General features: G+C 49.5%; 1 protein-coding gene across 5 annotated transcripts; it reads left to right on the top strand.

Moving 5' to 3' along the window:
• The first annotated feature begins 552 nt into the window (after positions 1–552).
• Positions 553–23,824, top strand: FAM107A (family with sequence similarity 107 member A). Of its 5 annotated transcripts, none has more exons than XM_072941576.1 (4): positions 553–616; positions 18,700–18,874; positions 20,598–20,754; positions 21,268–23,824. In XM_072941576.1, exons 2-4 carry the CDS (start codon positions 18,705–18,707, stop codon positions 21,373–21,375), a joined length of 435 nt encoding a protein of 144 aa, XP_072797677.1. In that variant the 5' UTR covers positions 553–616; positions 18,700–18,704; the 3' UTR covers positions 21,376–23,824. The 5 variants fall into 5 exon arrangements, with proteins under 5 accessions (XP_072797677.1, XP_006196519.1, XP_072797676.1 ...); XM_006196457.4 differs by lacking the exon at positions 553–616 and adding an exon at positions 2,524–2,661; XM_072941575.1 differs by lacking the exon at positions 553–616 and adding an exon at positions 3,168–3,223.
• Positions 23,825–27,465: the final 3,641 nt, after the last annotated feature.

Genomic DNA, 27,465 nt, shown 5'->3' with positions numbered 1-27,465 from the left:
CACATGTATATCTATGTATGTGTGAGATGTTAATAACAGAAACAATAGGGAAAGTGGGTGCAAAGTATAAGGAACGCTGTACTGTCTTCTCAATTTTTCTGTAAATCTAAAACTTCTAAAAAAAAAATCTTTTTTCAAAAAAGCATGGGTGGAGGGTATAGCCCAAGTGGTAGAGCGCATGCTTAGCACGCACGAGGTCCTGGGCTCAATCCCCAGCACTTCCTCTAGGAATACATAATAAAACCTAATTACTTCCCCCTTGCAAAACAAACAAAACAAAAGCATAAATGGTGCCCAACACACACACACACTCTCACACTCTCACTCACACTCTCTCTCCAATTTACACACTCACACATTCTCACCCACACACTCACACACTCACTCTCACACTCTCCAAAGACTGTAGGACTTTGTCTCTCTGGAGATGGCTTTGACCTTGACCAATTGCTTCTGTGGTCAAGATTCAAGGACACTATGAATATGTCTTCACTCCTCTCCTGCCAAGGAGCAGAGGGTCCTCACCTCCACTCGTTTCCTTTCTATTCACAGAAAGAATACTCTCCTCAGGCCGTATTTCACAATGAAAATGAGAAGCAGGGATTAAACGGCTCAGGTAAGACAGACCAACCTAGAACTCCTTGGGGGTGCGTCCAGTTAATCTTTTTGTAATGCTCTGTAGAAGCACATTCCTTAGTCATAATTTTTCTGAACCCTCACCTTGTTCAAAAGCTGGCTTGGCCACCCCCCCCCGGAGTAAAAGCTTTGGCATCATCTGGGTTCAGATTCCTGCTCCACTATGAACTCGTTACGTCATCTTGGGCAAGTCACTTGAGCCTTATTTTCCTCACTTCTAAAAGGGGAGTAACCATGCTTGATCAAAGAGTGGGTTAAATGAGATAAATGGTATATGAGATAAAATTTCATCCTCTGAAGAATGGATATGGGATAGTGAATGGCAAATATCTGGCATCGTGCCTGGCACTCATAGTGGCTAGTGGTTTATGGGAAACATAATCACTTTGGCCAACAAATGAGGTCCCTAAAGATCAAAGTGTGTTACTTGGGTCCTTGGGACTCTGTGGTGACAGAGGCCTCCGAGTCAGAGCAGAGGCTGGGCCTGGGCAGTGGTCAAGGGAGAGCCAGAGACAACTTGGTTGGCAGTTGGCTGAGGTGGTACTAAGGCTGGAAGGGACACAGAGGCCAGAGGAGGTGGTACTGTGTGGCCGAGGCCCCAGTAGCCAGCTCAAGACTCTCTGGTCCACAGGCACAGTGTTAAAAAGAAGCCACCCAGTACCTTGGACAGCTCCAGGGGTCTATAGATTTCAGGGGCATTAGTTTTGTGGGTGGAGATCTGGACTGGGTGTTGGCTCCTCCAGCTAGCTCTTTGAGGATGAGCAATTCAACTTGTCTCCCTAAGTCTCAGTTACATCCTCCCTAAGGTGACATCCTGGGTAGGATCTTGAATGGGATTCCTACATTTATGTTATCATACCTACCTGTTAGGGCTTTTGTGAAGAGTAAATGAGATAACAGAGAGGCAGCAGAGTGGCCCATGTCTGAGGTCAGACCACCTGACTGTATCCCAGCTCCACACTGTGTGGCCTCAGAGAAACTGCTTAACCTCTCTGAGCTTCGGTTTCCTCATCTGTAAAATTGGAAGACTAATAGACTCGAATTCATAGGATTGTGGAGATGAAACAAAATAGGACATAAAGCACACACAAGTTTTTGTGTTAGAAGAAACAGCACAGCATCAGACACAATAGACAGTCAAAATCATCAGTTTCTCAGATCTTCCAAACTGCCTGGTTTACTTTACCCTTCCCTTCATATTTAGACTTCTGGTTGGTCCTCCCCTTGCTGGATGTTAAAGGGATTTCACAAAGCCAGAGAAATCAGTCCTGTGGAATCCCATGGAGCTGCTACTACAACTTTCTCCCCCCCCCTCACAGTGAAGCCCTCTGCTTCTCAGTATCACCCACCCCAGGACGCCTTGGAATACATTTTTTAAAATGCCAGTATACAGTTCTGTACTAGCCACTGTTCTAAGAGAGAGAGATACAGATATGTGTTGGTTGCCCTCACAACCCTGAGAGATAAGTATTATGGGTTGTCCCATTTTACAGATGAGAAAACTGAGACTGTAAGGTTAGATAACCAAACCGTGGGGTCACACAGCTGTTAATTAGTGGCGCTGGGATCTGATCCCAAGGTTGGCACTTTAGAACCCCACACCTGCTTGTAGCATTCAGCAAACCAGCAGCCAGGTAAACAGAGAAGAATAGGTAGGAGTCGGAGCTGGAAATCAGGATGCTGGGTTTTCGCCTTGGCCCTGGAACCCCAAGGCCTGGAGTCCTCAGGCCAGATACTTACCGCGCCGTATCTCCTGCCTGGGCAGGGATACCTGCCCTGCCCCTAGCCCCGGTCCCTCCCCCTCCAGCCGCCACAGTAACCTGATCCGCGGCGGGGTTTGGACCTCGGTCACGGTCTCACGGAGGCAGAGGTGCTCCGACCCGGGACTGTGCTCCGCTGTGAGCTCCAGCCTGCAGCGGCCGCTCTGCAGTCCGGCGCGCGGGCGCATGGCACAGAGGCTGGGCGAGCGGGCTCGGGGGCCCGCCGAGGCCACGGGGCTCTACCGGGCCGTGCTGCTCAGGTCGGGTAAGTGGGGGCAAAGCCACCCGGCCCCTGGCCTCGGGGAGAGCGCGGGAGGGCACTGCGGGCGCAGCGCTCTCAGCCCCTGGCTGGCTAGCTCTCCGGTAGGCTCCTTGGTCCTTCTTCACTGCTCTGCTTTCCTCCTTTCCTCCCTTCTTTCATTCTGTTCAGTTTTTCCTTCTTTGCTTTCTTTGATTTCTTCTTTCCTTCCTACGTCTGTCCTTTTGGGGATCTTCCCTTAGAGATCTTCCTCTATATGAGCACACACACACACAACTTTCCTGATGGCTGAAGTCCTGCCAGCTTCCACCTCTTGGCCGGCCTCTGAGGCAGCGACTCGGCCCGCGCGCGAAGGCGTAGGTAGGCGTGGGAGGACGGGTAAGCCCGGCCCATGCGGTGGGGCGCAGCGAAGCACAAGCCCACTGGTGAAGGGCTCCTGACGTCCAGTGACGGGAAAGGAGGGCAACACACAGGAAGGCGAGGAACTGTTTTTCTTGATGTATGCATTTAAGGAGAAAACGATTTGGAAAGAAACACATGGTGGTGGTTTTTGAGGATGCCAGTTATGGTAAGTGTTTTCTTCCTATGTGTCTTTTTGCTCATTTGCTGGAAGCATATATTACTTTTCTACCGAGGACAATAAGAGATTTATTTGGGAAAATGAAACAAACTTAGTATAGGGTCAGTATAAACATAATTTGGAAAACGCAGGGACATAGAAAGAAGAAAAAGAATGCCCACAGTAAGCGTTTTTGGTGTTTCCTTCTGGACTTTATGCTTGGATAGAGACGTTTAGAGAAGGTGAAAATCGGTCTCCTGCCGGCTCCCTGCCAGTTGAGGGCACGTGACTGGAAGATGTCAAGGGGCGTGGGCTCACGAGGCAGCTGCCCTCTGCTTTGGGCAAGGAACGCACCCCACGCAGTCGTCCTGCCCGCAGAGCCCCGCAGCCAGAAGCGCGGGGCGAGCTGCCCCGTGGCCCGCACGCCGCCGGCTGCTCTGGGACCCGTTGCCTTTCTTACTTGCTGAGACTGGCTGCACCCGGGAGCGATCCCGCCGCGGAGTTACTGCTTGGGAACTTTGAAACAAGGGTTCTCTACGTCCAAAGGCGCTATCTGGCCAAGACTTCAGGACTGGTGGCGCCTTCCTGGGGGAGGGTCCTAAAGCGGGCTGAGCCAGGGCAGGCAGAAAGCCAGGAGCTCTGTAACTCGAAGACGCTTATTTCAAACACCAGCTCCAAACATGTCCCTACAAAGTACTCTTCACATGCGTCCCTATCTTCTAAGATTAGGAGAAGGTCTCTCTAAAATCTGAAGATCCCGTGTTCCCTCTAACCTGGAGTTGCAGCTACCAGCCTCACTCAAAGGGAAACATTTTTCTGGCAACACATCCAGAACAGCAGACATACCAAGGTCAGTCCAGGGGCCACATGCTTGCCTGGTAACTGTACCACACAGCTACAAGGCAGGAAGGGAGCACGGGCGGGTTCCTGGAGCCTAGTGGAGGGAGCATTTACACTGTGCTAGGCACCGTGTCACTGACTCAGTCTTCACAATTCTGCAAGGTCACTTGTCATCCCCATTTAATAGATGAGGAGACTGAGGCTCTGAGACCTTAAGCAGCATGCCCATTGTCCTGCTAAGGGAACTTTTCTATCCCACTGACGGGTAGAAGACACATTCAAACTTCGGTCCATCTATGCCAAGTCTGCACATCTTTGGAGAATAGTAATAATGGCAAATAACTGCTGGTCACTAGGTACCGCCGTACTCTTGGCCAAATGCTGTACATCTGTCATGTCATCAACTTCATTCATTTACTCATTCAGCCAATATTTACTGATCGCTATTATGCACTAGGCCCTTGGAAGGGCTGATAAGTAACACAGATATGTCCCTCTTCTCAGGGAGGTAAGTAGTATTAACCCCCATTCGAAACATGAGGAAACTGAGGCTTGGAAGGTAACATGACTTATTTGAGGTCACACAGCCAATCAAGGGTAGAGTTGAGATTCAAACCCCAGGCCATGTGCCCCTGGACCAGTACTCTGGCTGTCTCACACAAGAAAGAGCAAGAAGTAAGAGTAGGGGTGAGGACCCAACTGGGCCATTTAGTGAAAGAGGCAAGAGCCCCCTTCCATTAGAAGCCCCCAAGGATGGGATTATAGAATCAAACCCAAGATGGCCGCCATTTTCATTTACAGTAGCCTCAAGTCGTGCATCAAGTAATAGTAACAATTTTAGAAAGTGTTTCATTCCAGATTATTTTTTTAAAAATTTCTCAGTATTAAAGTGACACATGCTCATCATGAATATTTTGGGAAATCGAGAATAAATTGAGGAAGCCTTACCCATAATCCCACGAACCATAAGCAGCCACTGGTAATACTGGTCCTTTGCTCTGCAAGGTGTGTGTGTGGTTGTGTGTGTGATTTACATTGCTGAGACTACTGGCTCTAGTCTTTAATCCCACTTTTTTCACTTGGATGAAAATCCTACTGTTTTTAAGTGCATTATTGCATTAACTGCTACCAGTTTGGAGCCCTGATTCTGTGGCAGGCACCGTGTGGAGGGCTTCCCATGCCATATCTCCTTTATTCCCATGCCCCATTCTAGAGATGAGGAAACGGGAAGTTGAAGGTCACCTAGCTGTCCAGCAGTAGAGCCAGGATTGGTATCTAGGTTGACACCAGAGCCCACGTTCTTAACCACCGAGCTGGAAGGGTCACCTCTGGGGAATAATAACTCATGGCCACAGAGGGGAAAGCTGTGCAGTGCTGTAGTAAAAGTCCATCTGAGTTTTATTACCTGCATCTTACCTGGAGCTCAGGCCAGGTTCCTGGCAGGGAGGGAAGCGTCTCTCGGCAGCATGGACCAAGGGACACCTCCCCATGTCTGTGGGCGTCAGCAACTGTGCTGCTCTGACCCGGATGGGCAGCCATGGCTTCTGTCCCTGCCTGCCAGGTAGGGTTGCCAAGTAAAATACAGGACACCAAATTAAATTTGAATCTTGGATACACGATGAATAATATTTTAGTGTAAGTATGTCCCAAATATTGTACAAGTATGCTTACACTAAAAAATTATTTGCTTATAAGAAATTCAAATTTAGCTGGACATACTGCCTTTTTATTTGCTACATTTGGCAACCCCACTGCTAGGAATCACGGAAATTTGCTTGGTTTGACAAGCCGTAGTCTGCCCAGGTTCCCCTCTGCACACACACGCACACACATACACACACACTCACACCCCCTTCCCCATGTCTTGATCTACTGTTCATTTCTTGACTGGCTACAAGTGAGTTAAAATATGCTGGAAGTTGGGGTACCCCAGGGTCCTTCTGCAGCTAAGAGACCAGATTAACCATGCCTAATTGCAGCTGGGTTGAGAGCCAGCTTTCTGAAACAAGACTCCTAGTTCTTCCCCACTCCCTCACATTTTCCTGTTTTCACGCTTGAAATCCCTCCACTGGGTAAATTCTTCCTGGTTCAAACTTGTTGTAAAGGCAACTCTCATTCTTTTTATAATCTCTCCACGGATCCCATGACAAGTTTTTCGGCCAGTACAGCTTCTCCCGCCATGTCCTTTCAGCAGAGTATGTTGGGGGTGGGAGGAAGATTGGATCCTAAGAAATGCTTTGTCAGTGGCTTCTCTGAAATCTCACTGAGACCTTGAAAAGGGGCCTTGGAGACTTAGACTGAATACAGGGCTGAGGAGGAAGTTTTGAGTTGCCATGGAAACTTCTTGTCTGATGTTTGTGGGCTCAGATAAGCTGCTCCAGGCGCCTGTCAGCTTGGAGAAAGGGGGAGCAAAATGAAAGGAAGAGGGTTTTGGAGTTTTTTAACGCAAGCTGCAGCCCCAGCCCAGTATAGATGGAGGAGAATTCCTCAGCTCCCACTCACGACTTCCTCTCCTGGTCTCCACTACCCTCTTGCATTTAGTTCCTCTGGTTCCCAAGAAAACAAACTTCAAAGGGACGGGAGGGGAGTGGGGGGAGTGTGCTCAGCCTTTGGGATCCCCCTTCAGTCTTCCATGGGGCCGAGCAAAAGTTCGCATCCCCAGCCCCTGTGTTCCAGAGTCCTGCCTTGCAGGAGAATGGGAAGACCTCCACGGAAAGCCACACAGACCAAGGCAGGAGGCAGCAACTGAAGCTGAATTTGGCCATTACCTGGAGTCAACTCTTAAAAGGCTCATTTGCCCAAAAGGCCACTAGTTCCCAATATGCAAAATGTACGTGTCTGAACCAGATGTGAAGCATAACCTTAGCTGGTTGGAAAAGGTTGCTCCTTCCTGTGTTCTTATCTCTGTTTTTTTTTCTAACAAAGGCAATATATACCTGGTGTTTGTTTTTTTTGAAGCCACAAACACTACAGAAATATTGTGACAAAGAAGGGCCTACAATTTTATGCTATAGAATAGTGAATAGTGGTTCTCAGGCTCCTGAATATAAACAGATCCCCCGGGGGGACATGTTAAAAATCCTGAGTCCTAGGCTCCCCCTCATAGGTTCTAATACAGTAATCCAGAAGCATGGCCCAGGAATTGCATGTTAACACTCTTTGCAAATGATGGCAGGTAATGACACTGGAGGTACGCTGATCCAGAACTGACCTCCGTTAACTGCTCAGTGTATGTGCCTCCACACTGGTTCTCTGTGTATACACTTTTTCATCTTGGGCAGGGGAAAGGGTAGAGGAATCAGACTAGAGATGATTTTGCAGTTTGATTTTTTTACCAAACATGTAGTGGGCATCTTTTGGGGGCAATACACAGATGTGCTATTGACTGCATCCCATTATGGAACTTAGCATAATTTCTGACTCATGAGGTATGGCTTGGGATCCGGTGGCTGCTGAGCTCATGCACAGTTACATGCACACGCGCATGAACACAGCAGCCAGGGGGTGCTGTTCCAAGCTCAGGGGTATCAGTGTCTTTGGTGTCTGGTCAACAGCAGTTATTGGGCACCTGGGTACTGGGACAGGAATACTGAAAAGAATAAGGTGAGGCCTCTGTCGCCGGCTGGCGGTCTGGTAGGTGAGCCTGATGGGTGTGGACACGGGGTGGACTATGAGAAGAGCTTTAGTGGAAGGAGTCCATGAGTCCCAGCTGCCTGGGGAAAATGGCACCCAAACTTGTGGGATTCCTGCCCAACTCTTTGGCGGTCAGTTGCTCTGGGGCTGCCATCAGTCTTCTAACAAAGGGAATGTGTTTCTTCTGTATAACACAGGGAACTGTATTCAGTATCTTGTAATCACCTTTAATGAGGAGGAATATGAACATGAATATATATATTTGTGTGCATGACTGGGACACTGTGCTGTACACCAGAAATTTGACATATTGTAACTCACTGTACTTCAATTTAAAAAAATTTTTTTAAAGGGGAACACAAAGTGGGAATCGAGGGCATTGCTGACATGGGGACTCAAGTTCGTTTCTCTGGAGCGAGCTGGACTGTGGGGTCTGTCTGCCCCAGGCCGTGGGCTTTCGGCAGTCCCCCTGCCCAAGGATCCCTCTTGTTCCTCCACCTGTCAGGACACTGGGACTGGTTCAGACAAGCCACTGTGGGCGCTGGGAGATGCCCAAAATACTAGTTGTTTGCACAGCGGGACAACATGTGGGTGGGGACCAGGGGCAGCGAAGAATGTCTGACAAGAATCTGGTGTAGCCTTCCACTGTCAGAATGCAGTAAAGTTAAGCTGCAGCAGGATGCGAAGCTGGGGGAGGCACCATTCAAAGTACACTGAGCAGAACAATTTAGGAAGAAGAAACAAAAAAGAACACACATTGTCTCCAGAAAATTGTTTTATATCAGAGATTTTGTGACCCTGTCAGTTGAAGTGGCTCTAGGATGGCAGGCTGGACCAAGGCTCCCAGGACACGCAGACCTGTCCGTGACCCCTCTTCCTTCCCTCTCCCACCTCCCTGCACGCCCAGCATTCCAGCCCCCCAGGCCTCCTTCCATCACACCCAGCCCGTTCCCACCTTGGGGCCTTTCCACTAGCTCTGCCCATGCCCTGGAATACTCTCTGCCTCCCCATTCAGGCCTCCCACAGGTCCCCTCCCCACTGTCCCCCCTTCCTAAGCTCCCAGTCCCTCCTTTTCACTTCACCCAGGCTTGCTTTCATCATAGCTCAACATTCTCTTCTGTCTCCTTATTTTTCTGTCTAAACCCCACCTCGAATGTAGTTACCTGAGCACAGGGACACTGTCTCATCACACAGTATCGCTAACAGTTGGAACAGTGCCAGGAACACAGTACTCAATAGATGTTCATTAAATGAATAATACAAAGGCCAAGGAGGACCAAAGTTGCTTTTTTTATTGAAGTATAGTTGAATGACAATATTGTTAGTTTGAGGTGTCGAGCAAAGTGATTCACTTATAACATATATGTATATATTTTTGCAGATTCTTTCCTATTATAGGTTATTACAAGATATTGACTATAGCTCATTGTGCTGTACAGTAAATCCTTGTTATCTATAGAAGTGTGTATCTGTTAATCCAAAACTCCTAATTTATCCCTGCCCCCTTTCCCCTGTGGTGACCATAAGTTTGTTTTCTATGTCTGTGAGTTTGTTTCTGTTTTATAAGTAAGTTCACTTGTGCTATTTTTTAGATTCCACATATAAGTGATATCATATATTGTTTGTCTTTCTCTGGCTGATTGAAACATGTTGCTGCAAATAGCATTATTTTATCCTTTTTATGGCTGAATAGTATTCCATTATATGTATATGTGTGTATATATAAAACACAGCTTCTTTATCTGGTCATCAGTTAATGGACACTTAGATTGCTTTGTGTCCTGCCTATTGTAAACAGTACTGCTATGAACACCGGAGTGCTTGTATCTTTTGGAATTAAAGTTTGTCTTTTCCAGTTTTGTCTGGGCAGATATATGCCCAGGAGTGGGATTGCTGGATCATATGGTAACTGTTTTAAGGAATCTCCATACTGTTTTCCATAGTGGCTGCACCAAACTGGAGTCCCACCACCAGTGTAGGAGGGTTCCCTTTTCTCCGCACCCCCTCCAGCATTTATTATTTGTAGACTTTTTGATGATGGCCACTCTGACCAGTGAGGTGATACCTTACTATAGTTTTGATTTGCATTTCTCTAATAATTAGTGATGTCGAGCATCATTTCTTGTGCCTGTTGGCCATCTGTAAGTCTTTGGAGAAATGTCTATTTAGGTCTTCTGCCCATTTTTTGATTGGGTTGTTTGTTTTTTGATACTGAGCTGTATGAACTCAAAATATGCATATATTTTGAAAATTAAGCCCTTGTCAGTTGTACTGTTTGCAAATATTTTCTCCCAGTTCATTGATTGTCTTTCCCCTTTATTTTGTTTATGGTTTCCTTTACTGTGCAAAAGCTTAAAAGTTTTATTAGGTATCATTTGTTTACTTTTGTTTTTATTTCTTTTGCTCTGGCAGACTGATCTAAGAAAACATTGCTATGATTTATGTCAGAGAATGTTTTGCCTATGTTCTCTTCTAGGAGCTTTACGGTATCATGTATTATATTTAAGTCTTTAGCCATTTTGAGTTTATGTCTGTGTAAGGTGTGAGGGAGTCTTCTAACTTCATTGATTTACAAGCAGCTGTCCAGCTTTAACAGCAGCACCACTTGCTGAAGAGACTGCCTTTTCGCCATTATACACTCTTGCCTCCTTTGTTGAAGATTAATTGACCGTGGGTTTGTAGGTTTATTTCTGGGCTCTCTGTTCTATTAATGTATATGTCTTTGTGCCAGTACCATGTTTTGATTACTGTAGCTTGGTAGTATTGTCTTAAGTCTGGAAGGGTTATGTCTCCAGCTTTGTACTTTTTCATCAAGATGCTTTGGCAGTTCGGGGTCTTTTGTGGTTCCATATAAATTTTAGAATTCTTTGTTCTATTTCTGTGAAAAATGTCATGGGCAATTTGATATTAGAGATTGCATTAATCTGTAGATTGCTTTGGGTATGGCCACTGTAACAATATTAATTATTCCAATCCCAGAGCATGGGGTATCTTCCCATTTCTTCCAATTAGCTTCATTCTCCTTTATCAATGTTTTATAGTTCCAAACGTGTGACTATTTCACCTCCTTGGTTGGGTTATTCTAAGGGGTGTTTTTTGATGTGATTTTAAATGGGATTGGTTTTTTGCTTTCTTTTCTGACACTTCATTGTTAGTGTAAAGAAATGCAACAGATTTCTGTATATTAATCATGAATCCTGCTGAATTCATTTATCAGTTCTAACAGGTTTTGTGTGGCATCTTTAGGGTTTTCTATACATAGTATCAGGTAATCTGCATATGATAACTTTACCTCTTCCCCTTTGGATCTGTTTTATTTATTTTTAAAGAGGGCCACGGTTAACTGGTAGATGCCAGCTTCCTTCCTAGGGGATTAAGGATGATGACAAAAGCTAGAAAACACTTAAATAATTTCAAGTGGACACTGATTCTGAAAGTAGGAGAATGCCTCTATTATCGGTAAACACCCACATTAGCCTCCAGCAGCTACACATTCTTTATTTTCACATTCACACAGACTCATTGAGCCAAGATCTGTGGAACGCAGTTCCTTTCCAGGCACAGTGCTGCGTGCTGGGCCCTGCCGTCAGATCGCAGTGAGTCTACCGCTCTCTGTAGGAAAAGCATTGACTACATGCTTTCACTAATGTCATCTCATCGGGGTTTTCCCTCCACTGCCCTGTTGTTTGAGACCACCCTCCACCTTTGACAGACACAGAAACCAAGGCTCGGGGTTGTGTCAGCAGAGGCTGACACAAGGGCCATCGTGGCCCAGAGCCAGCCAGCTTCTGCTCCCCTGCTCTCTCCTGTGCAACGTCCTGTTGGCTTCTCTCTGAAGTTCAGCTGAAGTTCAGGGTATCGAGTAAGTAAGATAGATGGAGTTTTTGGCCCATCAGTGGATGACCTGGAACTGATTCAACGTAGTTTCTTTCCCCTCCTTTTGCACTGAGCGCCGTTTTCTCTTGAGGAGTTGGGCACTGCAGCGGGAGGCTCGGCTCCCCCTCCATCAGGGAAGTACCGGAATGCATTCCTGCTGACCCTCCCGTTAGAAGCAAGGGAAATGCCTCTACATGAGCTGCCTTGCTCAGAACAAAGCTTGGCATGTTCTTATTCCTCAACAGTCTGACAAAATTGGTGTTTATTTGTGCCTCCCGGCATGTGGCTTGGACACGGTGTTCCGCATCGGGGAAGTGGCCGAGTACCAAGTGCAATACCCATTACTATAGCAACAGTTCCTTTTTATTGATACCAGAATAAACAGGAATGCGGAGCTGCCTCACTCGTTGGCACAGTTCATCCCCAGGGCTTTAAGAACCGCCCTTTAGAGGCGGCCCTCCTTGCTAGCCTGGGACTCTCCGGTGGAGTGAGGACCCAGCCACACTGCGCCCGAGTTCCCGTCCCAACAGCACAGCCGAGAAGTAAGACTGTTTCTCTTCTGTCTCACCTGCTGCTGAGCTGGGTCCGGTGCCGGGAGGAGGTGTAGGGGGAGGAGGGAGCACCGGGGTGGGGGTGCTGTCAGGGGAGCAGAGCTCTCTGAGCCCAGGTACCGGGGCTACGTCCCCTCTGTGAACTGACTCGGGTGTGCCTCTTGGCACCCTGGGTTTGGGAAAAGGACAGAAGTGCAGGGAGTGCCTAGACTCAGCCCTCTGTTCTTGCTGATCTGTCTTCTAAATCCTGAGCTGAAGCTGAAGTCATGTATGATGTGACCTCACCTGATTCACCGTGTAAGACTTGTAATTCTCTCACCTGATGGAAAAGGGCCCAAGTGCTGTGGGTGGCACAGCTGAGTGGGCGGGCGGCTGGCTCAGATTCTAGAGTCTTCGTTTGCTAAATCAGATGCCCCCTCCGAGCCTGTCTCCTCCTCTGTAAAATAAGGTCTCGGTAGTACCTACCTCCTCAGTCTGTCGTGAGGATTTCAGGAGGTGGCTGTGAGGTGCCGAGCGCAGGACGCGCACATGGGGAGTGCGCGGTTATGTCACCTGCTCACCTTTCTGGGGGATTTGGCTCCAGCACTTCGCAGTATGAGGCAAGGCTGGGATTGGGCCAAAATTCAGGGGTTATAGGATTGTGTGTGTCACTTTTAGAAACTGCTTCTGAACCTAGCGGTTTCTCAGCTGTGAGGCAGCTCCAGTACCTCCGTCTCCGGTCAGCTTGGATCCTGAGTGGCTCTTAGCTCTGTTGGTGGTAAGTCCCGCCGGGATCTCACTGCCGGAGGCACCGTGCCACTGGTGGTCAGCACGGATGTCTGGTCTGCTGGCATTGTTCCTTTGTCAAATGCACAGTACTCTCACTAAGGACCTCCCATGTCCAGCCCTGGAACCTGCTATGGAATTGACTCGAAACCCTGAGTGCCCACTGAGACCTTACAAACAAGGAGGTCACAGTGGACTCGAGGCAAAATGTTCAGAAAGTTTGTCTTGAGTCATTTTCTCACGGTGTAGAGAGGCTGCACCCCAACAGACAGCAGCTCTGACAGGGGCTTCCGGGCATTGGCCATGGGCGGCTGGAGATCTGGAGGAGGCTCCCAGATGCACTGTTCCTTGGTTGCTGGCCAGTGAAATAGGAATGGGCACTTTCCCCACTGGGCGGAAGAAAGCAGGAAGGGTTAGGAAATCCAGTGGCCACGCTTGTCACTTGTACTGAATGCCTCTTTCTCCTTCGCCAGAGTTATTCTAAAAGCCTCTCTTCTCCTCTGCCCCTCCACTCCATGCAATGTTGATCCAAGGAGATCCCGAGTTGTGTTCTGAGCCCAGCAGCTTGAACAGTAATGAGGAACAAAGGCAGGGGGAGGGAGGGCAGAGGAGGGAAGACTTTGACCAACACCCCCAGAAGTAAAGGCCATCAGCTGGTCCCCTCCTAAACAAAGACCAGCTGTGGGCAGACAGGCCTGTGGATTCTGGCCTAAGGCCAAGCTGCTGGGGCTCCCTGCTGAGAGTCTGTGTTTCGTATGGGATAGGAGTCCTCTGGTTACCAGGCCTCCATTTTCTCATCTATGAAACAGGCTCACACTGCCCCTTCACTGGGGTTTCTTGAGTGTCCAGAGAGAGAAGAGGGATGTAAACCTGCTTTGTTGGCTGAAAGACTCTTTGCACCTGGAAGACAGTGGAATGGTAGAAAGAGCACAGAATTTGGAGTCTGAAAGTTCCAGCTTTGCCATTTGTTTTGTGTATCTTTGGACAAGTAGCTTGGCCTCTCTGAGCCTCAGTTTTCTCTTTTAGGAAATGGGAATAATAACACCCTTGGCTCCCTCCTGGGGCGATGAGATTCAGATGGAGGTCAGTGAGCCTTTATCAAATGTCACGTGCTCAACACAGGTCCCCTCAGGATAGGAGGACCACAGGTCCCCTCTGGTGAGCATCACTGCCAGGCACTGGGCTAAGCACATCACACACATTACGTCATTGCACCATCCAAACAGTGCTAAAACCTGTGAGTAGGTTTTAGCATTATTTCCACTGTGTAGGGACTCAGAGAGGTTAAGCTGTTTGCCCAAGGTCACATAGCTAGGAAGGGGTGCCGCCATGATTCAAAGCCAGTCTGTCGCCTTCAAAACATCTGCCTAAACCCCTTTGCTTTACTGCCTCATGTCATTTGTTAGAATTGATGCCACCAAAGACAAAACCAGAACCACCAGGGCAGGGGAAAGCCTTCGACAGCTTAGGGTTCCGTAGCTGCTCTCAGGATGCACTGGCACGTGGGTCTCTCCTTATTGCTCTCCTTTGCCCGAGGGGCAGCAGTGTTTGGTTTCAAAGCTGCCCCCCTAACATTAGCCACACATGCCCTAGTGGCTGGGAAGCTTAAGCTGGGAGCAGTCAGCAATCCTAGCTGAGCCCTGCCCAGCGTGGGGCCTCTGAGGGGGAGCTGTGGGACCTCTTGCATCATTGGAAGAACCAAGCAAGAAGCTCCCAATCTCTCCTCTGACCTATGAATTACCACCCCCAAAGATGAGGTCAGTCCCACATCTTAAGTGAGAATTACTTGCCCACTGTAAAGTCTTGCAAGACACTCAATTTAGCTATCATCTCAGGCTCCCTCTACCCCATGCCCTCCACTTTAGCTTGTTCCATCTTCACAGCATCTTGACTTTACAGAGGAGAAGGGTCCAGGAGGTTAAAGACCCATGACCCATCCAAGGTCATACACTACTAAGAACTATGACCTTAATCAGACCAGACCTGCCCGTGATAGCCAGGCCAACCAGTCAGCTGAAAATCACTCAGACTAAAGCCAAAAAGCCTGATTTTTTTCTTTTTCTTTATATATATATTTTTAACTTCATGATCTATAAAGTTGGTTGACTATTGGAATCACCCCGGGAGTGATTTAAAATCCCAAAGGCCAGGCTGCCTCCCAGGCCAATTAAATCAGAATCCCTGGGGTAGGACTCGGGAATTAGAATTTTTATAACTTCCTCTGGTGATACCAGTATGCATTCAGGGTTAAGATTCACTGATTGAACCTCAATCAAAAACTAGAAATGGGATTTTTTTAATGGTGATGGTTAACAGCTAATGGGGTGGCCACACAGTGCAATTCCAGGGGCCCTACTCAGTTTCATCCACAGGAGTGGGGCCCTGGAGTTGTTCAGTGCACAACCTGCCTCGCTGTATGTAGCGGCCCTAGTGGCCAGGACTTACCGAGTCCTAGACTCAGTGCTAGGCACTTGCCGAGCACCATGCAAGTATCACCTCACGAAGAAGGGTGCTGATTGAGAGCAGCTGTCACACCTACTCAACATGACTGTTCTAGCGGAAGCAGCCGTACACAGTAGGTAATGGGGGTAGGGCTGTGTTCCACGGGGACTGGAGTTGATCCAAAGGCTGTAGTTTTTGGACTCCTGCTGCAGAGGGTAGGTATACCTGCCCAAGGCTGGGCAGGGACTGAGCCGACATTCACTCAGGGTCTGTGGGCTCCCCAATCCATACACCTCAGCTTCACTCAGCTTTTCTTTGACAACCAGGGAACGATGTTCACTAGCATTCAACTTTCTCCTCAATCGGCCTGTCCTTCTCTGCCAGCTCTTCCTTGGGGCATCCATCTTTTTCTTTGCACAGATGACTTTACACTTAACGTCACCTCTCCCCCATCAGGGTCACTTTCCCAAGGGGCTTGGATCTCTCAGGACACCCTAGCTGGAGAGACTTGGCCCAAGCAGCCTAGGGTGAGGGGAGTGGGGAGGAGGACTTGCCCCAGAGCAGCCACTGACCTTTTGGGGTGAAGGTCCTCACCTTGGCCAATCAGATGTTTTTCCTCTGGAATTTAATGGGTAAGACAGAGGCTGCCCATTGGAAGTAAAAGAAACCAAAGTCATATAAAAAAATTCCCAAAACCTGCTGGAAGTACCCCCTGCCCCGCAGAGCTGTGAGAATGACCTTTTAAAACTCAGGCACAATCTTTCCCCTACTTGCAATCACCCATCCACCCTCACTCGGGACACTCTCCCTGTAGCTCCCTCACGCCACTGCAGACACACTATGCCTTTTTGTTCCCTGAACAGACCAAGCTTGTTCAAGGTACGTGAATCACACATGCTGATCCCTCTGCCCCACACAGCCTCCTCCTTCCTTCTCAATCTTCAGATCTTAAAGGTCACCTCCTCAGAGAAGCCCTCCCGCCGCACCTGGCTGAATGAGGGTCCTCCCGGTTCCTTGAGTTCCCTGACGCTCTGTCCGCAGGCAACATGGGGTTGGGTGGTTTTCAATGCAAATCAATGCAGTCATTGATTTGTGCTGGTTTTTGTACCTGTTTGCTGTCTGTCTGCCTCCCTAGTAGAAGGTCAGCTCTGTAGGAGTGGGAACCTTGCTTGCTTAGTCCATTTCTGTGTGTCCAGCATCTACTACCATACCTGGCAAATTATAGAAACTCAAACATTGTGGGATGAATGAATAATTGTATTATTATGTACTTTTTCAATAATCGTTCCTGTTATGGTTTTCTGTACTTATTTTGTATCTGGCCACATTACTGAATTCTCTCATTAGTTCCAGTTGCTTCTCTGTTAATCTATTTCAGAATTCTGGGTATAGAGTGATACCTTATGCAAATATTAATTCTGCCTTCTTTCCTGAATTTATATAATTTCTGTTTCCTGCCTCATTGCTTTGGCAACACACAGTTGTTTTAAAGATGGTGTGACTGATAACAGTTATGACGCTCTGGAAGGTTTGGGGCACACAGGGACTAAGGGCAGGCCGCGTCGGGAGATGATAGCCTGCATGGGATGAGTGCTGAGGGCATAGAAAGGTAAGTGCGTAGCTAAGAATTACTCAGTTAAGAGACCGATGGACTTGATAATGGGAAAAGGCAGCAGAAGTGGAAAAATCTCCCCAAACTCCAGTGTGATTCAGGGTATTCAAATGCAGTGGCTTCCAGACACCTTAATCTCACAGACTAAGAAAATATCTACATTTTTAAAGGGGGGACTGTTTATTTTGTCAAGTGCCCATTTTTAACTATCAAACACTGCCAGAGTCATTTTTTAAGGTTGGATGCAGGAAGGATATATATAACCTGAAAAACAGCCTTACAAAAGAAAAGGAAGGAAATTAATTAGAATTCTCATTTTAGAAAGTTTTGAGAATGTGAATTCAAGAAAGAAATAGCAACTGTGTCTCTAGGCTCTGACACTTAATTATTGTAAGATATTTTGGACGTAGCTAGATTAACACTTTTTCCAATTTACACAGCATCTTTACAAATTAGGTCTCACTTAGCCCTCCTAAAGCTCCCTACAACAGGTAATAATAAAAATGCCAAACGTGTCTGGCAAAGCATAGTCCCTCCCCTTTGATGCCTACAATCCCCGCGGGTCACCTTGCAATTTACATGCCATCAAACCACCCTCCTTCTGTGTCTTCCAACCCCATGGTGAGCTATTACTCCCTTCCAGGTTCTTGCACAAACCACCATCCCGTCTAGTTTACTGGGAGAGCCCCCGTTCATCGGGGGAGAATAGCTTTCATCCTTTTCCCAGTGGGAGGGAAGCAGTGACGCTCTGTCCGCAGGCAACATGGGGTTGGGTGGTTTTTAAGAGGGAGACTGAAGCCTGGTGGATGCGGTAGGGAGACACTGGTTCCCCAAGACCCTCTCCGAGCCTCAGTTTCCTCACTGCACAACCTCAGAGGTCTTATTATCAATTACTGACAAATATTTATTGAGTGCCTACGATATACTAGACAAGAGCCTGCCAGAGTCTAGCAGCCAGTACAGGCTCAACCTCAGACAGGCAGGAGTCATGCAGGGGGCAGAGCCAGTGATTTTCACTCTAAATACTCTGTGCAGCTAGTAGCCAGGCTGCGTCACCCCGTCGAGACTTTTTCTCAAGACGTCTTCCTCTCTCACTCTCACCCACACTCACTCTCAGACTTGCTTTTGCACACTTCAAGGATAGGGAGCCAGCTCGGAGAGGAGGGAGCCCTTCTGCTCCCTCAAGGAAACTGACAAATTTCAAGCTACTGTGGTAGAACTGAGGCCATTGAGAAGCCAGACATCTACATGAAAGATGACAACCCTCCCTTTGTGATTAGACATAGCAGTCCTGGGGTTTCACACACTCCTCCTCCATCTAGTGAAAGGCTGGGCCCGTCCACGAGGGAAGGTGGAAGTATGGACAGGGAAGTTGCACAATAAGAGGGTGCTTTTTTTCTGACAGGAGCTCCATAAAGAATTCTTTTTACAGGAGGGAAAGAAATGGTTTTCAGGGAAAAAAAAATGGTTTTCAAAGTCAAAACATTTGCAGGTGTCAACCCATCCTTTGTGACCAAGTCGCACTTCTTTACACCTCACTTGACAAGCATCACCGCTAGTCTTTACAACCTTGCGTACAGGTTCAAATATTTCCATCTCACAAGTGAGGAGACCCAGGCTCCCAAAGTCAGGTTGGCTGCCTAGGGCTGCGCAGCAGTGGGTGGCCAAGGTCCGTCTAACATCCAACCCTCGCCTTCTCCTGTGCCCCTAGGGATGGGGGAGCCTATGCACCCAGCTCTGACCAACTCCCCCGTCCATCCTTACAGCCTCCATGTACTCGGAGATCCAGAGGGAGCGGGCGGACATCGGAGGCCTGATGGCCCGGCCAGAGTACAGAGAGTGGAACCCTGAGCTCATCAAGCCCAAGAAACTGCTGAACCCCGTCAAGGCCTCCCGGAGCCACCAGGAGCTGCACCGAGAGCTGCTCATGAACCACAGAAGGTGGGAGCAGAGCTCAGCTGCCTCAGCCTGGCAGGCGCCTGGCTGGCCTGCTGGGGCCTGCGGAGGTGCCCTTCGTGGAAGGCAGGCCCGGTAGTCAGCCTGGGGCTCCTAGAGGCTGTGGGGGGGGGGTCTGACGGTGCCCTGCATGGTCACTAGCAGACACTGCGAAGGTCCACAAGCCCTGTTCTCACACCCAGCTGCCCCCCTTTGCCTGCCCTCCATTCACATTTACTGTGTGAGGCACCATGCCCAGACCTGGGGGGGACAAGAAGGAATAGGACCCAGTTCCTGCCCTCACAGAGCAGGTGGGTGCTTTGATGGGGCACAAATGGGCCTGGGACCCCTGAGGAGGCCGCTGGGAGGGCTCCAAGATGCGTTCCTGGAAGAAGTGATGCCTCCACTAAGGCCTGAAGGGCGGGCGAGCCTCAGTCTGGCTAGCAGGTGGGCGTGGCTGGGGAGGAGGTCTGTCCCCAGCAGCTGGAGGAGCACGTGCGAACGGAGGGGAAACGGGAGTAGCTCAGAGTGGCTGGAGCGAACTGTGAGGTAGGCCCGAGGAGACTTGTGGACCCTCGGCGTGTGACAGTCCTGGAGGGGGTAGGAGTGGGAGCAGGGAGGCCAGGGGGACACAATGAGAGGCAGTCTGGGACTGGGAATTGCCTCCCTGCTCACCAGCACCAGGATGAAGGCCGCAGCGCCTTCGCAACTCCCTCTATTGGCCGTTTTTGGTATTGGCACAGGCTGTGATTTTCTTTCAAGTTTTCAGCTCTGTGAAACATACCTTCTTCCAGTATCATTTTGCATCTTCGATGTTGTCCCTCCCTCCCCAGAGGACAGTTATCTCTCTGTATCCGCAGGGGATTGGTTCCAGAACTCCCCACAGAAACTAAAATCCACAGATGCTCAAGCGCCCTATATATAAAAGGACCTATTACAGACGGCCCTCTGTATCTTTGGAGTCAGCCAATCACGAATTCGTTCTGTGGAAATGGAGGACTGTGTATTACAATTATTTTCTCAGATTGCCTTTTAGAGTCATCCCTTGCAATGTCCAAAAACCACCACAATTTTAAAAAGGCCTAAAGACAAATCAGAGAAAATACTTGCAATATAAATGACAAAAATTAATATATATGTATCTCTTTAAAAAAACCATCAAGAGAAATTAACATAAGACAGGTATGGTTAGTTCGCAAAAGAAGAAATGCAAATGGCTGACAAAAATCCCAAAGTCTGGTCTATGTGACTAATAGAAACAAATGAAAAGCAAGTATTTTTTGCCTACCAGATTCTGAAATATAGAACGACTGAGTAGTAGGGACAAATAGATGCTCTTGTACCCTCTTGACAGAAGTATAAACTGGATAAGCTTTTCTAAGGGGCAGGTGGAAATATGTATCCAAAATCTTTTGAAAGAGCCTGACGCAGCAATTCCACCTCTAGAAACTTAACCTGAGAAAATACCCAAAATACCTCAACACCTGGTCTCTGCAGCCAGACAGGCCTGGGTCTCCCTCAGCCCCTTCACAGCTGTGACTTAGACTGATGTCTTCAGTCCTAGGAGCCTCACTTCCTGTCTCCGTATAATGGGACAGTGATGGTTCCACCTCCCGGGACTGCCACGAGCGTTGCATGAGATAACGGTACAGGCTGATGTCACTTCAGGGTGCAGCCCTGACTGGGGTGGGGAGAAGTAGGAATCTCCTAATGGCTCCCGCAACCCCAGGGGCCTGGGCGTGGACAGCAAGCCGGAGCTACAGCGTGTCCTTGAGCACCGCCGGCGGAACCAGCTCATCAAGAAGAAGAAGGAGGAGCTGGAGGCCAAGCGGCTGCAGTGTCCCTTTGAGCAGGAGCTGTTGAGACGGCAGCAAAGGCTGAACCAGGTGGGTTGGGGGTGGGGGGCCCAAACCCAGCCCATGCCTCCTCCAAGATTGTCTCCTGGCCCAGGGAGGAACTCTGCTTTTGGCCACAGTGGACAAAAAGGAGCAAAATGACAACTCGACCAGGAAACCAGCCCCGGTCTGAGTCCTCATTCTGCCGTTCCCTGTGCTGTGTGCCTTTGAGCCAGTGGCTTCCCCTCTCTGAACCTCAGTTTCCTCACTGGCCCAATCTATTGTACGCTGATTCTTATTTCCTTCTCACAACTGCCCTGTGAGCCCAGTGAAGTTCCCATTTTAGAGATGAGGAACCTAGGGCCCAGACGAGGTAAGCAATTTGAATCAGGTGTCATGGAGAGCACATAGTCTCGTGCTGTGTCTCCCCAGGTACCAGGATGGTGGCAAAACTGATCCTGGATCTGTTTCCCCAGAGAGGACCCCCAGTCCAAACCCAGTGGCTTTTGAGAATGGGAATTCCCCTGGCCCCCCCTACTTCGCACCTGCTTCTCTCTCCTTCAGCTGGAAAAGCCACCAGAAAAGGAGGAGGACCGTGCTCCCGAATTTATTAAAGTCAGGGAAAACCTGCGCAGAATCGCCACACTGACCAGTGAAGAGAGAGCGCTGTAGAGCTGGAGCTCCAGCGCCCCCTGCAGCCCGCCTTCGGCCCCCACACCCTCCTCCAGCCCTTCTGTATCTGGCTGCCCTGGGCCCCCGCCTTGGCACATCTGTGATGTTCACGCTTGCTCCTGTAAAATGCATCGCCCCAAGAGGGCCAGTTCCACCCCTCACCCCTTCCCCCCAAAGCTGAGGGCTTCTCAGCTCCCAGGTTTTTCCCTCTGAGCACGCATCTCTCCTGCTCCAAAAAACCCCGGCGAGGAAAACTTTCACAAGGCCCCTCTCCCGAAGGGGCTTCTGGGCCCTGCGGAGATTTTTCTGGCATTGTTGAGAGAATGAGGCACGGCCCATCTCTGGCTGAACAAGCCCACCATTCTGCCCAGGCCCCAGAGAACTTCTCTGCAGCCAGAGGTGTGGCAGCTAAGCAGAGCATCTCACGCCTGCCTGGAAAGCCACCGCGGGGAGAAGGCTTGACCATCTGTCCTGGGTGAGGAAGGCAGGGCAGCCCCCGGCCACCCTGAGGCTCCTGTAACGCCGGGTCAAAGCCTACTTACTAACCAACCAGCCTTTCCCCTCCACCCACGCCTTTATTTTCTCCTCTACCGCCCTCCTTGTCCAGGCCTTGCAACCACACCAAGCCAGGGCTGTAGCCTTCCTGCTCCTGGAAGCCTAGAGCAGTGCTTCTCAAAATCTATTGTGCCTCTGAATTACTGGGGATCTTGCTAAACGACGGCTTCTGATTCAGCAGGTCTGGGCAGAGGGCTAAGATTCCATATTTCCGACAAGCTCCTCGGCTGCTGGTCCGAGGACCACACCTTATGCAGCAAGGCTCGAGCATCCAGGGGTGGTAAATATTGGAAACATCAAGCCTAAAGCCATCTCTGCCCCGCAATTCCCATGGACCTCTACCTTGGAGGCTCCCACCTAACCTCCACAGCCCCAAAGCGCTCTTTATTTTCCACCCCACCCCAGGAACCCCGGGCCTAGGATGACTCTGGCCTAGCAAATTCTGTTATGTGACCAGGGATGTATATAATTGCCAATCTGCATTCCTTACCACACTGTTATGATGCAATTCTAGCCAAAAAACCTCCCCCAAACAACCTTTTTTTCTAAACCTTTTCCCAAAGCCTATGAAGAGCAAATACAGTGATTGCTGTAGGTTTTTGAAATTTAAAAGGGGTTTGAAGCCTCCCACCCTTACATACTGGCCCCACTGAATCCCCACTTCCAGCCTCTGCACCTGAGACCCACCCTCTTCTTGGTTGCTGTCACCTGGGCCAGCTCCACTGAATTGACTCCATCCTCAAAAATTCCTTCCCACATGAGACCAGATGTTTTAACTGTTTGCTCCTATCCCATTTTTAAAGATTAGAGACTAAACCAAGCCTGTTTCTTTTTCCCCTGAAGAATAAAGTACCTGCCTCTGATTTCATAAACTCATCATTCAAGGTGACAGGGCCATACTAGAAAAGCACTTCCTTTTACCCCACTCCCTCCACTACCCTCCATCCTGCCAAGACTGCCAGAAAGAGCTGCCGCTGAAATGCTATATGATACCTGGAACAAAGGTGGGAGGAAAGGCATCATCCTGGTCTTACCCCTAACGGGGTGACTGGAGGGTGACCAAAGCCATCATCCTCTTCCTGTGTGCGGTGTAAGTAAGCCACGGGGTGTGAATATGGACAGGGTGTGTGCGTGTGTGTGTTGAAGTTGAGCTTCTAAAAGGCTCTTGAATGTGACGGTCTTAGTGAGAAGGTGGTAATGCTGTTTTAAATGTCTGCCAGGTGAGAATAATGCTACAAATGAACAGTCCCTAAATAAAGACCCCCGCTTCCCCAAAGTAGTCCTCAGGGTCTCTGTTCAGACATGTGAGGAGAAGCGAGACAGAGCACCGAGGATGGTGAAGTCCCTCCAAGGGAATGCTCAGGATTTCACTCAGTGGGCCCCAGAGGTGCTCCAGAGAGGTGGCAAGTCACTGGAGACAAAGCCTCTGAAGGAGACGGGAGTTCGAGTACCACACTGTCCCGTGGAGCCACGGCAGACACACTTGTTCACTCCCCAGTGGTCAGTCCCAACTCATCTCTCCAGCCCCCTCCCACTATAGCAGCTGTAACCCAGATTCTCACTGTTCCAGCCTCCTTTACAGTTTGGGGTGACCATGTGACCAGGTATGGCCAGTGAAATTTAAGAGGAAGTCTAACAGGGGCTTTTTAGGAAAGCTTATTTTTTTCTGATAAAAGAGACAGATTGGGTAACACCTCCTTGCCCTTCCCTTCTTCCTGCCTTGATTGAGGACGTGATGCCTGGAACCACAGCAGCCATCTTGCTACAATGAGAAAAAGGCCAAGAGAATCTCACAGACATTGTACCTACTGTCACTTGATCAAGCCAATGCCAGCAGCCATCCTCCTCTATAGAATTCTTGTAAATAAAATTAAAATCCTCCTTGTTTAAGCCATTGCTGGTTAGTCTCTGTTACTTGCAGCCAAAAAGCATTCCTGACACCAGAAAGCCAGCCCTGCTGCCCAGAATTACCTGTAGTCTGTACTGAAAATCCAAACCCTCTTCCCCATCAGAAACCTATTGCATCAGTATCGCCAGCAGCAATGATGGGGATCTTTTTCTGCACCGTCTCCATCTAGCCTGCAATGGCACCAGTCTGGTATTTGGGCATCACTAATACACACATCATTCAGTAAGTATTTGTTGAGTGCCTGCCCTGTGCCAGGAAGCATGCCGTGTGCTGGGACAAAACAATCTGGATTATTGCAGTGGCCTCCTCCTCCCGTTTTCCCTGCTTCTGCCCCTGCAGCCTAGTCCCAACAGAGCAGCCAAGATGATCCTATTAAAATCTAAGGCAGAGTTTATCACTCCTCTGGCTCCCAGCAGAGTCCTTCCTGTGATCTAGAAGGTCCTATGTGTCCAGCTCTCAATCTCTGACCCACTTCCTATTGCTCTCCCCTTCCTCATGCTGCTCCAACCAGCCTGGCCTCCACCCACCAGGCACACCTCAGCTCAGTGCCTTTCCACGGCCAGGAGTGCTCTTCCCTCTAGAGCCACGCAGCCCACTCCTCACTTTGTTCAGGTCTTTTTTTCATGCTCTTTGGCACCCCATCTAAAACCTCAACATCTCCTACGCTCTTCCTATCCCTGTCTCATTTTTCCTCCTTACCATTTATCACCATTTAACATAGTGTATATTTTACTTATTTGCCTTACATGTCTCTCCTAACAATAATATCAGCTCCACAAAGGCATTTTTGTCTGTCTCATTTACTGCTAAATCCCAACTGGCCTTCCTCCTCCCTCCTTCCCTGCCAGCAGGTGGCCTCGCCTGCGCCACTCTGGCAGTTGGGCCCCAGGGACAAGAATCCCAGCCCCATGCCACACACAGCTTTGAGAAAAGGCATTGGCCAACTAGGGCACAGGGCACACAGTAGGTGCTCAATAAATGTTGAATGAATGAGTGAGAAGCCCCTTCTCCCCCCTCTTTAGCTGCAATATGCCCAGCCTCCTCCCAGATGCAGCCATCACTATCATCCACCCACCTCCCCTCTCCACAATGCAGGGGTGTCAGGTTAGTCCAGAAGCTTTCTTTTGGCTTCTTGGGCTTTTGTCAGTGCACCTGGGCCCTACTGGCATTTGTGCGTGCAAAACCCACGTTGGAGCTGCGTGTGGTTCCTACACACCACTTTCTGGGCAACCAGACAGTTAGATCATCCCTGAAGGCCGAGGTCAGGCCATCACTCAGTCCTGGAGACCTTGGAGAAGCTGCTGCTACAGGAGCTCCGATGTCAGACCCTGCCCTCAATGCGGAGCCAAGAGCAGCCAGCCTCGTTCCGCCTAGGCCGCAGCCACCAGACCACAAGTCCTGGTCTGGGTTTGGACAGCACCCTCTCCCACAGCCGACCAGCACTAAACACAAAGCCCAGGAGAGAGACGGAAGACCTCAGGAGCCAGAGAGATGCTCTGTCCCTGGTTCTGCAGCTTGTGCCCCAGGCCCTCAGGACTGGGTAGTTTCTGCAGGGTGGCCTTGTCACACTTGAGATTATGTGAATTCCAAGCCCCACGAGACCAGGGACCCAGAGTGTCTCTGCTCACCTTTACCACTCCCACCCAGGACTCTGCACATAGTAGGTGTTAAAAAATGTTGTGAATGCGTATCAGCAATGATAACGGCATCTATGGAGAGCCATCCAGGTCACCACCCTTGGCAATTTCATAACATCCTTCCCATTTTGCAGATGAAGAAACCAAGGCTCAAGTAAATTAAGGAACTTGCCAGAAGTCACACAACAATTCTTGGGGAGAAAGGAGGTTCACACAGAGCCACCTGTGAGCAAAGTCTGCATTTTTCCCACTAGGGCCAGACCTTGCTCTTAGAAAGGGCTCGTAGGAGGCCCCCATGCCATCCTGATCTTTTGCCATGAGATTCAGAAACCTATTTCAAACCTTCCATTTGTCCATCTGAACTTGGCGGATTTGGCTTCTACTTATAAAAATAGACTCAGGCCATCGTAGAGTGACCTGAGTCCTGGGGTGAGGAATGTCCATACACTGTAGATGTGGCCTCATCCCCAGTGTCACACCCCAGCGCCCAAAGCCAACCAGTCTCTTGGGCCAGCCGACAGGTTAGAATCTACTAAGGTGGTGGGATTCCTGTCCCCTTGCAGGCTTGGACCTATGGCCGAGGAGTGGCCTAAACCACTTGATGTTTCGTTGCTCCCAAGGACCGTCACACCCCAGCCACCTTGCTCCCACCAGGGCCTTGCCTTACAGGGCCCCATTTCGCTGGGACTCGTGAGAACAGAGCCCTTACCTCCCAGTGGTCAAGTATCCTCTGTCACAGTCATCTGAGTTGATGATTGGCTGGTACTCACCCAGCGAGGACGCAGGGCTGGTCTTGTTCTCCGAAACTGGCCCTCTCACTCGGTGTGCCCATCTACTTCCCAGAAAGGACTTGCAGAGAGGTGAGCAGGATCGCCCAGGGAGGGACCCCAGCAACTCTCCTGGGCTGCCTGGCAACAGCTTAGCTACCTGGGGTTCCGCTGTCCAAGGAAGGGCTTCCCATGGGACCAGGACACCCAGCCGACCCTTTGGTGTACCTGAACTGAAGTGCTCATTCCCCCGAGAGGTCAGCATCAGACTTGCCCTGTAAAGGGCGTTAATTCCGTGCCAGACCTGGATTCAAGCCCCAGCCCTGCCAATCACTTGTCACGAGTCTGGGCAACTTGCTGAAACACATTTTCCACATCTGCGACACAAGTAATGATAACTGTACTTATTGAACATTTAGTGTCGGTGCCAGGGACTGGGCTAAGTACTTTGTATGAACTTTCTTGATTAATCCCCCAGGACTGTCATTACCTCCATTTTGCAGATGGAGAATCCAGAGTTTAAAGAGGCAAAGCTACTGCTCAAAGGCACAGAGTCAGCAGGTAGCAGAAAAGACATGTACCTGGCTGGAGCCCGTGTGTTTATCTTGGCAAATCAGCATATGCTGGTGGAGGCTGCAGGAGAATGTTTTGCAAAGCACCCACATTCAAGCCTTCCCATCTGTTGCCAGAAACATTCTGCAAGCCTGCTGAGGCCAAATGGCCCTCCTCCTTCCTCCTTCCTCCTTCCCTGCCAGCAGCTGGCCTGGCCCGAGCCAATTTGGTGAGGCAGAGTGGGCCCCAGGGACAAGAATCCCAGCCCCATCCCTCTCATGGCTTTGAGAAGACAGTGGCCAAATAGACACAAGGGTCGACACGCCTGCCCGTGGCCCAGGAAGCCCAGGGAAGGAGCAGGAAGGAGAAAAACGCACTGAGCACCCATTAAACGCCTGGCATGTCCTGGAACCTCAGAGAACAGACACAGAGCCCCCTGCCCAGCGTCTGGCATATTGCAAAGGATGGAAATTCCTTCTTCCTCTCTGTCTTCTCTCTTAGGGATGTTGTGACAGGTGGCACAGCATAGCTGTTAACAGCCCGGACCACAAAGTCAGACGGACTTCAGCCTTGGGGGTGGGAACCCAGCTCTGCCACTCGCCAGATGGGTGGCCTTGGACAAGTTACTTAACATCTCTGAGTTTCTCTCCCATTAAATGAGGATTCCAAT

The sequence above is a fragment of the Vicugna pacos genome, chromosome 17, assembly GCF_048564905.1.
Source record: "Vicugna pacos chromosome 17, VicPac4, whole genome shotgun sequence".
NCBI lineage: Eukaryota > Metazoa > Chordata > Mammalia > Artiodactyla > Camelidae > Vicugna > Vicugna pacos.
Note: the sequence above shows the minus strand (reverse complement) of the source record. Positions and strands in the feature narration are given on the sequence as shown.

Excerpts from the sequence above, each read along its gene's own strand:
- FAM107A (XM_006196457.4), top strand. The coding sequence starts at position 2,583 with ATGGCACAGAGGCTGGGCGAGCGGGCTCGGGGGCCCGCCGAGGCCACG. Across the intron at positions 2,662-18,699 it reads GGCCGTGCTGCTCAGGTCGG|CCTCCATGTACTCGGAGATC; the intron begins GTAAGTGGGGGC and ends CCATCCTTACAG. Across the intron at positions 20,755-21,267 it reads GGCAGCAAAGGCTGAACCAG|CTGGAAAAGCCACCAGAAAA; the intron begins GTGGGTTGGGGG and ends TCTCTCCTTCAG.